Genomic DNA, 15,000 nt, shown 5'->3' with positions numbered 1-15,000 from the left:
TCAGCGGATTCGTGGAAATGAGTCAGCAGGTTCGTGGAAATGAGTCGATGAAATCGTGGAAATGAATTGGCAGATTCGTGGAAATGAACCGACGCATTCGTGGAAATGATTCGACGCATTCGTACAAATGAATCGGCGTATTCGAGGAAATGAATCCGCGGATCAGAGGAAATGAATCGGCAGATTCGTGGAAATTAAATGGCGGGTTCAGGGCGGATCCGTGGAAATGAATCGGCGGATTGGATAAAATGAATCGGCGGATTCGAGGATATGAGTTGACAGATTCGAGGGAATGAATCGGCGGATTCGAGGAAATGAATTGACAGATTCGAGGGAATGAATCGGCGGATTCGAGGAAATGAATTGACAGATTCGAGGGAATGAATAGGCGGATTCGAGGAAATGAATCGGCGGATTCGAGGAAATGAATCGGCGGATTTTGGGAAATGAATCGGCGGACCCGTGGAAATGAATCGGCGGATTCGAGGAAATGAATCGGCGGTTTTGTGGTGATGAACTGGCCGATTCGGGGAAGTGAATCTACAGCTTCACGGAATAAAATCAGGAGATTCGGGAAATGAATGGGCGGATTCGTGGAAGTCAATCGGCCGTCATAACACACAACCACCAACTACCCTCTCTCTCTCTCTCTCTCTCTCTCTCTCTCTCTCTCTCTCTCTCTCTCTGATTCGTGGAAATTAATATTGAAAATGAGGGATTATTTCTGCCTTTGTAAATGCCCAATAGTGTGCTTTAGTCGCGTTAACAGAGATATGCCGAGCTAAATTTGCATACCGTAAAACGAAATATTTAGCTGTGAATAACTTAACAACAATACCCTGTTAGATGCGGTTGGCAGTACCCAATTAGATAATTTATAAAGATACCCTGTTATATGCGATTAGCAATACCAAATTAAATCATTTACAAAAATACCATGTTAGATACGATTAGCAATACCCAATTAGATCATTCGCAAAGAAACCCTGTTAGATGCGATTAGCAATACCCAATCAGATGCTATGGATGCCGAAATACTTAAGTGCCCCAGTTTGGTATGTGTATCAAAATAGCCTCATAGATTTGCATACTGAGATAACTTGAATAACTCGAAGCATGGAACTCGACATTCGTTCAATGCACAGTGTAGTAATGTTGTGTTTGGAAAACACAGCGTCCCCTTGAATACGTATTTTGCGTAATCACTGAAACATGTCTATAGCTAACACGTATTACGTAAACAGAGAGCGGCGTCAACTTACATCATCCATTTTAGATTTCATGACGTATTGTTGAAAAGTTGAAACGGCGTTATGGTCTCTCTCATTGTAGTACAAACACGTTTTATTGAAGTGAAAATGTTTTTAGTTTTCTGAATATAAAACTACTGTACCGGCTTTGTCTGTCCGTCCGCACTTTTCCTCTCCGCCCTCAGATCTCAAAAGCTACTGAGGCTAGAGGGCTGCAAATTGGTAGGTTGATCATTCAACCTCCAATCATCAAAAATACCTAATTGCAGCCCTCTAGACTCAATTGTTTTTTATTTGATTCAAAGTTAGATTTTACCATGATCGTGCGTCTGACAGCGCTATAGGACAGGCCACCACCGGGCTGTGGCTCATACCGAGACCACCGAGAGATAGATCTATTTGATTGTACTGTGGAATGGAAACTCCATTGCATTTTGTGCTTTTACATTTTGTTCTAAAGCCGGAAGTAAGATTACCTGTGTTTATTTATTAATTTTTTTTATCTATTTATATATTTAATCATTTATTAAAGGTCAGAGGGAGTTATCACTTCCAATGAGATATTCCCGCGTATCATACATTTTTCATCCCTTCATTTGAATGAACACAGGTGCAAATGAATAAAATTGATTTATACCAGCACGTGGTTATCATACATTTAAGCGCTTGCAACTCCCCTTCGTAAACGATTAATGTAGGTAAAATATTGTACTAAATTCAGATGGAGTATTATTATTATTATTATTATTATTATTATTATTATTATTATTATTATTATTATTATTATTATTATTCAGAAGCCTCAACGGCCCCATCGACTTGAAAGTTGATAGCAGCTAAAGAAGATTATAGGGAAAACAGAAAGAAGAGAACAGTCATTAGAAAAAAAAGAGATAAATGAATAAATAAGCAAATGGATAAAAACTTAAATAATGCATTGCATTTTCTCTCGAAGTTTTGAGGTTCTAATTGCACACCATCCTCAGGTAGAGTATTTCGCAGTTCGCGTATAAATAGCTCTTGCATGTTCCGTCCGCAAGAACGGAATTCTTGAATGCGGACGGAATCGTGGAATTGCCTGCGCAAAGTTGGGAATTCGGAACCAAATTATTCCCAAAATTAAAGGGCGGTCTCAACGAATCGCGCCCAATGGATGAGGTGAAATAACGACTCGGTATAATAAAAAAAAAAAAAAAAAAAAAAAAAGTGAAGCTTTTGTCATAAATGGCGCGCGTTTTCCATCGAGGAGAGCAAGCAAGCAGTCGTCCGAGCGGTAAAATAATTGGGTCTCGTGCAATGCGATAATTATGGAATAAGATAATTATGGTTTTAATTAAGAAAGCACAGAATACGGGGTGGGGCGGGGGCGGGAACGGACAGGTTGTTCGGCGTGCGATAGAGCCGTCTGATTATGGCAGGTAGTAAACCAGGCGTTTAGAAAGACGAATAAAAGGAATTAATTAGATTTTTTGTATGTAACTTCTATGTATTTTTAATTAGTACTCTTCCATTAAGGGGGGTGGACAGAAGAAAAACGGAATTGAAATAGATTTTTAGAAAAGAGAAAGAAAATAAACACTTATAGCATTTCATTCATTAATTTTTGATTCATAGGTTTTTAGGCAGTAAGGAAAACGGTTTAGAAAATGGTAAAAAAATTTATGAAAATAGTAAATGAAAATAAAATGTTTTTATTTATTTATTTTTTACAATACATAAAACCTTTAAAAGTATATTTTTTTAATCTATTTGTTTGAAGGCAATTTTAAAAAAATAGATTGCATGAAGGTTTTTTTTAGGCACAGGATTATACCATAGAATAAACATGATACATTCGTTTTTTACTGATTATCAGATGAAAGTGATTTACTAAAGCTTTCATGGAAGCACATCGAATAGGAGGGGGGGGGGGGGGGGGGGGGGGGGGGGCTGGGGGGGGAGGAAAGATGGCAGGAGAGGTAACAGTGGGGGAGGTATTCTGGAGAGGTAACAAAGGGAGGGGGAGTTTGTCAGGAGAGGCAGCAAAGGGAGGGGGAGGTTGTCAGGAGAGATAACAAGGGGAGGGGGAAGTGGTCAGGAGAGGTAACAAGGGGAAGGAGAGGTTGTAATGAGAGGTAACAAATATATATATTTACATATTTAGTATATATGCGTATATTTATGTTTATATAGATAGGTACCAACAACATGTATACTCGTATACTTACAATATACATACACACACTCTCACATCCACATATACAGAATGTATTTCATCACATGCAAACCCCAACGCCTGAACGGGAATATTTAATCTTATCGGAGAAAATTCACCCTTAATTCATTCCATTAACTTGATTCATAACGTAATTGCCTTTTTATTTTTTTCATAAATTCTTTTGATTTTCGGGGGTAAAGTCAGATGGTTAATGAGTCAGTGTTCACTTAGATATCGTTTCTTTAACTAGATCTAGAACTGAACACTATATTGTGCGAAGAGGCTTTCAAGTCCAGAGTAACAAGTTGATTGATTAATTTACGTATTTTATTGAAAAAACGCATCTCTATGTTGTGCCTCTACATACAGAACGTTTCTGTTGTTTGAATAAGTATATGGTGGAGTGCCACTACTGTTGCACAGCAGGCCTAATCTTAAACACAATGTTCTAAGAATATACAATTTCAGAATCAGCATGCCACAAACCTTCATCTTTTAAGTGAAAGAAAATAATATATCGGTTTTTTTAGTTTTCTGTAAAAGAAATCTGTTGAGATGGCTTTGTTTGTCCGTCCTCACTTTTTCTGTCAGCCCAGAGATCTTAGAAACTACTGAGGCTAGAGGGCTGCAAAATGGTATGTTGATCATCCACCCTCCAATCATCAAACATACCAAATTACAGCCATCTAGCCTCAGTAGTTTTTATTTTATATAAGGTTAAAGTTAGTTAGGATCGTGCAACACAGGCCACCACGGCCGGCTGAGAGTTTCATATAAAATTATACGCTGCACAGAAAACTCGCTTTGTTTTTCTTATTTTATTAAGAAGACTCTCGTCTTCCAGACGATGTTAAATTTCTTTATATCCAGTTTGGGTTCCGGGTTTGCAAGAACATTCTTTTGATGTACGAATTATAATTATGTTCATCGTTTACTCTTGCATGTTAAACCCCATTTTTCATTATTCATGTTCATATAGTATACTGTTTTATGAACAAAATCATTTTTCATTATTCATGTTCAATTCAAGTTCATCATATATTATTTTATGTAAAACTATTTTTTCATTATTCATGTTCATCATATACCATTTTATGTAAGAAAATTTTTCATTATTCATGTTCACCATATATTATTTTATGTAAAACTATTTTTGAATTATACATGTTCATCACATACTATTTTATGTAAAAAAAAAATCATTTTTCATTATTTAGGTTCATCATATACCATTTTATGTAAAAAAAAAATTTTTCATTATCCATGTTCATCATATACTATTTTATGTCGCAGTCATTTTTTTTATTATATACTATTGAAATAAGGTACGGTCAGAGAATATATAGAAACGATTCAATTTTAGTCCACAGTCTTCAGTCATTCCTTGAATCTAATTTTTTTTTTTTACATAAATGTTATAGTTTTTTTTTTTTGTCAATATATCTGCCATGACATTAAATAGCAATAAAATATGATTATTATTATGATAATGTATTTTTGTGAATGAGATATTCTTCTTATTCTGCTTTTCTTTCATTTTTTATCTGCTTATTTTCATTTTATTATCTATTGGAGACAAGCTTCAAGATTTGTGTGTGTGTGTGTGTGTGTTTGTGAGTGTGTGTGTAAATTGCAAAAGACTTTGTAACTTGTAGATTGTTGTCAGTTGCCTGCATTAAAGCTCCTGAAAGGTTCATATTTTCCATAATGTTTAAACCGTTTTAAATTTAAAAAGTATTTCAATATATCAATGTTACAGTCATTTCACATATGCTGAGTAGTTGTTTACGATTTTTTTTTTTTTTTTTTTTTTTTTTGTAAATTCTGAAGGACTTGTGAACGTTTTTTTTTTTTTTTTTACATAAAATGTGAAAGAGATTTTTCTGAATATGTTATTGTCATTGTTGAGATTGCTTGAATAAATAAGTATAAAATCACTTACAAAGTTATTGTGGTACAAAGATGCCATTGTACGGGAATGTCTTCAGTTCAGAGTACGGGTACAGCCTACTGTGTGCCTTACGCTGTTGCCTACATACTAGAATAAACTACAGGATCATCCAATCCTTCTGACGCCTGCCCACTTAGCAGTCCAACCCCTTAAACTTTACATTACTTTAAGAATCAACTTTCTTGCCAGCCCTGTGACCCTAGTTACTGCGACGCCAATTTACCTTAAGCGAGAAAAGGGAAGAGGAGCCTACCAGTTTCATTCATATGCTTGTAATCCCAGCAATTTGCCGGCCCCCCCCCCCCCCCCCCCCCTTCCGCCTCATCCTGCATTTAATAACAAGTCTTGTAATACTGATTGCTTTCCCCCTGCCTTGTAATTGGAGAGGGCAGTGCGCATGCGCGTCTCAGCGCCCCGCGTAGAAAAGATGGCAGAAGCAAAACAAACGTGTAAAAGGTTCCATGCGTCCCAGTTCCACATTTCTCGTTCATTACCTTTAATTAGGTCTGGTATGAAGCTAAAAAAAGGGGGGGGGAGGGGGTGGAGGGAAAGGGGTAAGAAAAGAGAAGGGGGGGAATTTTTCTCCATGCCTTTTTCTCCCATTTCATCAAGTCCCTTGTAATTAGAGTCAGGTGGATCTGTCTTTGGTGTGTGTGCGTGTGTGTGTGTGTGGGAGGGTCGGGGTGGGTGTTCATCCTGGCTTCCTTCCTAAGGTCACCGGGAATCTCACGTTTTTTTTTTTTTTTTTTTTTTTTTGTTTTTTTTTTTTTTTTTTTTTTTTTGTTTTTTTTTTTACGAAGCCCAAGTCTTTTCTGTTGCGTGTGTTATGGGTTGAAAATCCTCACGCAGGTTTTTCTAGGTTTGTGTGGGTGTGATATGGAAGATTTCAAAAGAGATTCTTCTCTCTCTCTCTCTCTCTCTCTCTCTCTCTCTCTCTCTCTCTCACAGTTGTTATGAAGACATTTTGTACTATGTGTTCCTGACCGCACCTTCATGATGTAATTCAATTTTATAATATTGATAATATTAAAAGAAAAATGTAAATTATATTTGGTAGTAGTATTTATTTCGCCTAAATGACCACATTTGATGTTCTCACTTTTATTGTTTATGGTAGAATCCTTGTAATTCACTGTAATATTTGTTATTAATATATACTAACATTGACTAACAGTATTAACACTTAACAGCCTTATATTTTGTGTTTTTATATATATAATTTCATAACAAAAGCATTCCCTTTCAGAACCTAATAAGACGCAAGTTTCTGATTGAAAAGGATGAATAACTTCAGCAAATTTAAACGGTCAAAATAATTCGAATGAAAATAAAAAGAAAATAACGCTTTTGATGAAAAGGCTTGATAATAATCAACCGTTGTCATATTTACCGTTTGTGAAAGTATAATTTCCGTAAGTGTCACGTTTAGATGAAATATATCGTCGAGAAGTTGGACGTATGTGGAAATACATCGTCAATAAGTTAAACGTATGTAAAAATACGCCGTCAATAAGTTAAGTGTATTTAAAATTAAAACGTCAATAAGTGTAACATAAACAAAAAAAACACCGTCAATGAGTTTAACGAATGTAAATGACATTTTTCATAGGTTAATCATTTTTAGAAAGAAAAAAAAATAAAAACAATTGTTGACAATTTGGCTCTGTGAAACACTCCAATTAGTAGTATGTATGAATTCACTATCGATCAGCTAAACATAACTAAGAATACGCGGTCGAAAAGTTAACGATCGTAAAAAAAAAAAAAAAAAAAAAAAAAAAAAAAAAAACACACACACACACACACATACACACACACTAACACTACTACGATAAGTCTAACGTTTGAACTAAGTAATGCCTTTTCTCATATGACGTGAACAACGGTAACACTAATGCCTTAAACAAATCCGGGCCGCGTTCATGACAAGAACGTATGCAACGCGAAATCGACCACGTTCATGAGAAGAACGTATGCAACGCGAAATCGACCGCGTTCATGAGAAGAACGTATGAAACGCGAAATCGACCACGTTCATGAGAAGAACGCTTGTTAGGCGAAATCGAACATGTTCATGAGGAGAACATTTGTTAAGCGAAATAGACCACGTTCATGAGAAGAACGTTTTGTTAGGCGAAATCGAACACGTTCATTAGGAGAACTTATGCAACGTGAAATCGACCCGTTCATAAGAAAAACGTATGCAACGCGAAATCGACCACGTTCATGAGAAGAACGTTTGTTAGGCGAAATCGAACACGTTCATGAGGGGAACGTATGAAACGCGAAATCGACCTCGTTCATGAGAAGATCGTTTGTTAAGCGAAATTGAACACGTTCATGAGGAGAACGTTTGCAACGCGAAGTGAAATAATGTTTACGCTAACTTTGAAAGCGAACTCTCCTGTGACATTGAGGTCAAAGTTCAACTAAAGAATAGATAAATAAAAATCAAAAGAAGAGTGCAGGCTTCGTTAAAAAAATAAAAATAAAAAGTATAAACTTCCCCAAATATAGATCAGCATAAACTTGGCAAAACTTAGATTGTAACCTTCAGCAAATCACAAACTACTGAAATGGTCCTCTCCACAACAAAATGACGAGTGATTTTAAGAAATGAATCAAGATATTTTTATTCCTAAATTACATTTCAGTAATAAATAAAAAGCAATAATTATTATCTGCAAACTTTCAGGTTCGTTGAGATGAGGATTATATATTGACAGGAGTATCTTTACTAATTATCTTAACCTTAGTTTCAATTATTCTTCTGTCCTGTTTTTTTCTATAATTTAAGGGGAATTCAAATGGGAAAACTGAGCATAAAACTGGTAGTATTTTCACATAATCCTTGAAACGTGAATTTTCATGTAATTATTATTTGAAAGAAATTTGAACATGGACGTGAGGTCAATCAAATTGTGACTGAGTTGTATTGAGTTCGTCAATTTTTAAATTAGAATTAAAACTTACCTGATTTTGTAAATCTTGCAAGGTCCAGTCATTGGTACAATGAATGTGCATTGAAATAATGAGTAAATAATTGACAATGTATTATTAGGGATGAAGATTTAAAAGCACGTGTTAGTCTTGATTTTTGAAAGGGAAATATTCAGTCTGGTACGAACCGGCAGTTTTAGGGTGAAAATATAGTAGAAAAGGAAATCGTACATTTCCACAATTGAAAAAAAAACCTAAGAGTTGTAGCATTCGTTGCTGTGATTGCAGCTACAATTTAAAAAGTGTGGAAGTTCTGTGCAATTGGAAAATTTACCTTTGGCAAAAAAAAAAAAAAAAAAAAAAAAAATTGTGTTCAATTGTTGAGCTTTTAAATGAAAAATGTAACCTATGGCTAAATATCTCGGAATGGTATAGAACAGTTTTTGAGTGCTTAATCGTTTTATATTTAAAGTATAAAAAAAACTTTAATGCGGCTTTTTTTCGAGAGAGAAAGAGAACTTATCTCTCAAATTTATTTGCTATTTACCCTTTTCGTCATTATTTTTTAGATGAAAAAATTCATATTTCCATAACTGTATTTTAGAGACTTCCATTATTATTATAATTATTATTATTATTGTTATTATTATTATTATTATTATTATTATTATTATTATTATTATTTATATTATTATTATTATTATTATTATTAATCAATTCAGCTAATGTATTATACTTTTATGTCAGTAACTCGAGCCAGAGGATAATTAGGCCATTTGTGTAACATGAGATTTTTGCTGTTGGTTACGATAAAATTTTCGTTCTTGCTTTCGAAATGTGCCGAGCAAGTATTCATGATTATTATTATCATTATTGTGATTGCCTGGACATCAGAATTTGATAATATTATATTGTCTTTCCATGCCTTCAGGTGGCAAATTTGAAGGCTGAAATTTGTTGGAAAATTCGAGAAATGTTTATGTACGAAAATCATGTAAAGAATGGTGCTTGAAATGATCGCAGATTTACAGCCAAATCTGTGTCAAAACGAGAATTCTGTTTAAATAATCATGAATCATTTGAGAAAATTTCATCGGACTTAATTCCTTGAAGCCATATAAAGAACAGAGGATGCTTAAGTCTTTTAAAGGCGCGTGGAAATATCGTGCAAATACGAACGTTCCGTTGAATTTTTTTTTTTCCCCGGAGATTATCAGAATACCGCTTAAGCTTAGTTGCATGCTCCGTGGCTTCTAGCTGGCCATCATAGCTTGCTTAGTGCACGATTAAATGTTGCTTAGAGACAGTTTTAGTATCAAGTTCCCAAAACACGAAGAAAATATTGATCCCTTCAGACACCAGGTGTTTCTACATGACATACATATGTTCAATAATCACGCAGCAGTACAGATAATGCTCGATGTATGTTTAACGTTTAGTTAATCATTCTGTTCTCTTGTTTTCATTTGCATTGTGGTTAATAATATCGTATCAGTTGGATTTATTTCCGTGACGTTGTCAACAAATTCCGCTAACGTTTGCTTCGAATTCTGCGAAATGTAACGTATAAAATGTAAAAACCAGATTCGGAGGAGTTCTCTATAATACAATGCAATGGCCCGTTTTCTCTTATGGTTTTAAGACGCCCGTCTTCTGTTACGCCAAGCTCGCAGAATTCGAGGATGGTCTTCGCTAAAATGGCCATCACACGATTGTGCAGTTTCCCCTCGAATACGTAGGGCCCAGCGAAAATGGTCCGTTTTCTCTGATGTTACAGATTGAGGATCCGTTTTCTCTCATCGCTGATATCAGTTAGTGCATGTGAAGTACAGTTAACACATGCATGAATGGAGTGATGATGACACTGGAAGCTTCTTGCACCCGTAAAACACTAGACACTGTAAATGTTGTTTGTGATTGAGAAAGCTTGTTTGGTGTGTATTGAACTGACTTAATATTAGCGACAAGCAACCTGAAGTTGGCTCATGATTTTGTTGCCCTTTACAGTTTTTTATCAGTCAGACATTTGGATCCTGAACAGTGTTAGTGATTCGAGTCGTTTAGGAGGTGTATATCTCCCTTTGCTCGCTCCTGATATACTGGTTTTGCTAAAGTCAGGTCTGGAAGACTCAGATCCACAATTAGAGTAGACCTAACCCTTTATAGGCCTACAGAGGCCATCGAGATTTTGTAAAGATCTGCGATTCCATATTTTTGTAATTATTATTTTGTATGAACAGGAACGTTATCCCAAGAAGTATTGGCATTTTGAATTTAATCTAATTATTAAGGACAGTTCGATCTTTTAAAAGCGAACTTAAAAGAGTCTTTCAACCTGAGGTCAGGATCACACTGCGCTGACTTGGCCTAAAATCTGTTCACGGTGACAAGTTTGAGCCTCCTTCAGGTAACGACATTTCAAATCATGCTAACCGATCTTTTGGGCGTTTCAGAGCCATACAGTACAGGGCCTGCGGACCTACACACAGTACCTGGTCTCCCTTCAGGTTTTTAATCCTGAAGGAGATGGACCCATGTCTACCGTCGCCGTCATGACCGACGAAGGAAGTAAGTACAGAATTCATTTTTGTTTTTCCACTTAGATAGATAGGTTGTGTGTTTGTGCTTACACTTCTATGTAAATTAATTTGTGTGATAACAAAAACCATTTGCTTCTTTTAATACACAACGTTTAAACTGCTTAGTTCTTAAGCGTATCACAATGAAATGTTGTAAATATTCTTACGTATCGAACAAAAAAGTTAATTAACTTAATTCATCATCTTTGGTTGATAAAAGATGTATGGGTATGGCTGACTTTCTCATTATTTACGTTAAAGTTTGTCAAATATTGTTTGCTTTTCCTAAAAGAAAAGTAAAGTTTCCTTGTTCTGACAGGATTTAAACGCGGTAAGTTATCTTTGTGGACCTCGTAATGGGATTACAGATGAGCTTACAATGACAAGAGATTAACTTTCTTTGTTGGTTTGCAGAGCGACCTTTCACTTTGACGAATTTCTTTGCCAATGTACACATATATATATATATATATATAGATATATATATATATATATATATGTAGACATACATACATACATACATACATACACACACACACACACACACACACATATATATATATATATATATATATATATATATATATATATTATATATATATACATATATATATGTCTATATATATTTATATATATATATATATATATATATGTGTGTGTGTGTGTGTGTGTGTGTATATTATATAGCGCACGCACGTGTGTTTGTGTGTGTGTGTGTATATAGTATATGCATTGAAAAATGAATAGATATTTTCGTGTGTACTTGTGTCTACACATTGAGGAAATGAGAGAAATCTGAATTCACGCAGGAAAATATATTGACCTGGAATTCAAGGAACATTTGAATCAAAGTTTATTTAGTTGACTGCCGAAGACTTTGCCTCGTTAAATGCTCCTTAAAAAGTATTACTCTTGTCTAATTAGGATGACCTGAATTCTGACAGATTCTCCTTGTTAAAAAGGGATTGAATCTTTCTATGAATTTTAGAAAGTGTTTGTACAAATAAAGGGTCTAGGTCTGTTACTTTCCACGAAGGCTGCTGAAAGTGAATCTACAGAAAAATGCATCTTTATAGGTGTTGAATCTTTTGAGTGAGTTCCTACGTCTTGAGTTATGATACTACTGAATCTTAATAAGGAATGTTAACTCTTTTGAGTGATTTCCCAAATCTTGAGGCCGGATGCTGAATCTTCATATAAGATATTGAATCTTTTGAATAAGTTCTTGAATCTTAAGGTATAATACTGGATCTTTATAAAGAATATTGAATCTTTTGAATAAGTTCTTGAATCTTAAGGTATAATACTGGATCTTTATAAAGAATATTGAATCTTTTGAATAAGTTCTTAAATCTTGAGGTATAATACTGGATCTTTATAAAGAATATTGAATTTTTTGAATAAGTTCATAAATCTTGAACTATGATACTGAATCTTATTTTAAAGTTGAAAAATCAGTACATCTTGAGGTATGTCGTGAGAGACTTGAATGACTGGAATTCGTACTTCTAGATCTATATTTAGCTTTTGATTATTATTATTATTATTATTATTATTATTATTATTATTATTATTATTATTATTATTATTGTTGTTGTTGTTGTTGTTGTTGTTGTTGTTGTTGTTGTTGTTGTTGTTGTTGTTGCAGCTTTCCCAGGGGAAAGACTTTCATTCGGTTTCTATGTCTCGGCTTAAAAAATATGTCTCCTGAACTGGCAAAAGAATAGCCTTTGGGAGAGACAGGAATATAACTTTTGGGCTGTAGGGACAATTTGACGAATGGATTAGATTGGTAAAACCAGCTAGATGAAGGAACACTTGAGCTACTGGCGCCAGTAACTATGCCCGTGCAAAAGCAAACTTTCCCAGTTGTCACTTGCCTTCAGAAAGATCATCATGTTAGAGAAGTGGAATACCGAGGATATAATGAAATTTTTGGATAAATACGACGAATTTGAATGTTTGGGGAACATTAGACATAACGATTACATGAGTCGTAATAAGCGGGATGTAGCTCTTCCAGAAATAAGAGATTCTTTGATTGAATTGGAAGTAATCATTCCTCATCGTGGTATCCTTCTTAGATATGGTAGGCTCTACTAGACGTAGCAGTTCCTCAAATTTCTGTCGGTTCATTCTCATATGCTTCCTATATTCTGAAGGATATTCGTTTCCTAATTCACGAACTAAAGTACTAGAGCATCCTAATATATCTTTCCTTTGAATCCACTTTCTCGCACACATTTTGGGATTCTTCCTTTTCTTTTTGATGAGCAACTGGACTTCTCTAGCGAGAATGACATAAGCAGCATCGATTGCTTCATCTATGACAGAAGACATCTTGCTCGCTACTGGCGGCAACTTCTACCCAAAACACTGTCCTCGTGCAAACGCTTACTATCCTGGAAAGTTTACTTGCCGATAGTTACTGGCGCCAGTGAACTATCCCCGTGTAAACAGGCCTTTAGTGCAACCACGAGGTTTCCTCCCGTTACACGTTTCAAACATCGCTTTCAGGGCTGAATGATTTCATAGGTCCCAGTACTTGGCTTCCAGACTAAATTTCATGTTCTGTCTATCTCTTATATAGTTATTTTTGAGAAAGAATTAGCTGTGCCGTACATGCGTGATTTCAGTGAGTGGTAAGTAATAACGTATTTTTTGCATTTTTTTTTTTTACTTGTTTTTAAGCGGCTTTTATTATTTAGGCAAGAACTGATATATTCATGATCTCTTACAAAGCACATCGAATCCCATAATATTAGGTGGCAGTTGATGACTGCTCGTCAAAATAAGACGGAAACATACACAATTAATTGATAAAGAAACCTACAAAATCACTAGTATAACGTGTTTACTTATAAGTATTTACATTTTATTTTATTCAACAGTGTTGAGTAGAATAAAATATAAATATTTATAAGTAAACACGTTATACACAGTGATTTTGTGGGTTTCTTTTTCAGTCTTCAGAAGAAAACTGAAAGAAGTTTTTGTTTGATACACAATTAATATCGCATAAATGAAAAATAGTGTTAAAAACTATCAATATACATAAATTACATACCTACAACGGTTTAATACTGGAGAGAGAGAGAGAGAGAGAGAGAGAGAGAGAGAGAGAGATGGTAGAAAAAGCAGTTACTATCATTGTTTTCTCAAACTTTGCTGATTGCCACTCGATATGCTTTTACAATATATATATATATTTTTTTTTTAGTTTTTTTTACTATTATCAAACATAAGTCTTTCTATCTACAATTACAATCATTAATTTTATTTTTTATAATCACGACCATTGTCGAGAAATATGTCACTCTGAACCTTTGCAGCAGTAACATTTACCGAACATAATAACGTAAGGCTGAATTTCAGCCCTGTAGGCAAAATTAGAACAGCCTTCTCTTTTGGAAACACAAGCAACCCTCCGCTTTTGGCCTCGTCACACCTTTATTTGAACTTGACAGGCTCCCCCCAACCCTTTATTGCAAGCTCGGTAGATTTAATTCTCGAAATTGCCGTCCGTGTCACAAGCTGTTATATTAATATCGGCTTGGGAGTTCTTTATATATATATATATATATATATATATATATATATATTATATATATATATAATGTGTGTATATATAAACATATATAATACACATGTTATATACATAGTATTTTTATATATAAGTATATCTATGAATTATATATATATATATATATATATATATATATATATATATATATATATATATCGCTTGAAATCTACAATTTTATTACTATTACTACTACATAACTTATAATAAAGATTATTTATTAACGCTTAGTTATAAATTCCTGAATTAATCAAGAAAAAACTGTAGAAATAATTTTGCTTGCTTCAAAAAAGAAAAAAAAATTGGGAGGGAAATAATAAAAATTCCTTTAGATATTATTCCCGATAAATCATTATGACTCGGCGATTAGAGACGATTAAAGTACTGTGCATTATCATTATTGCTCCTTTGTTAGTTATATTATAAATCATTATATTTCTTGAAAGATTTTGGGAAACGTTCCTAGATAGTGACCCCAAGGGTTGAAACCAGGTCTGTAT

The 15,000-nt window shown here is 34.4% G+C and overlaps 1 protein-coding gene across 3 annotated transcripts in view; it reads left to right on the top strand.

The window, feature by feature from the left end:
* The window catches only part of LOC135206226 (tyrosine-protein phosphatase 99A-like), a 605,334-nt gene that overhangs the window by 409,332 nt on the left and 181,002 nt on the right, over positions 1–15,000 (top strand). For all 3 annotated transcript variants that reach the window (XM_064237584.1, XM_064237585.1, XM_064237583.1), the window contains exon 4: positions 10,792–10,906. In XM_064237584.1, the coding sequence (XP_064093654.1) occupies positions 10,792–10,906 (115 nt within the window). The remainder of the gene's footprint in view (positions 1–10,791; positions 10,907–15,000) is intronic.

This window comes from Macrobrachium nipponense, chromosome 29, assembly GCF_015104395.2.
Source record: "Macrobrachium nipponense isolate FS-2020 chromosome 29, ASM1510439v2, whole genome shotgun sequence".
In the NCBI taxonomy this organism is placed as follows: domain Eukaryota; kingdom Metazoa; phylum Arthropoda; class Malacostraca; order Decapoda; family Palaemonidae; genus Macrobrachium; species Macrobrachium nipponense.
The sequence above is the reverse complement of the archived record's forward strand: the minus strand, read 5'-3'. Positions and strand labels throughout refer to the sequence as shown.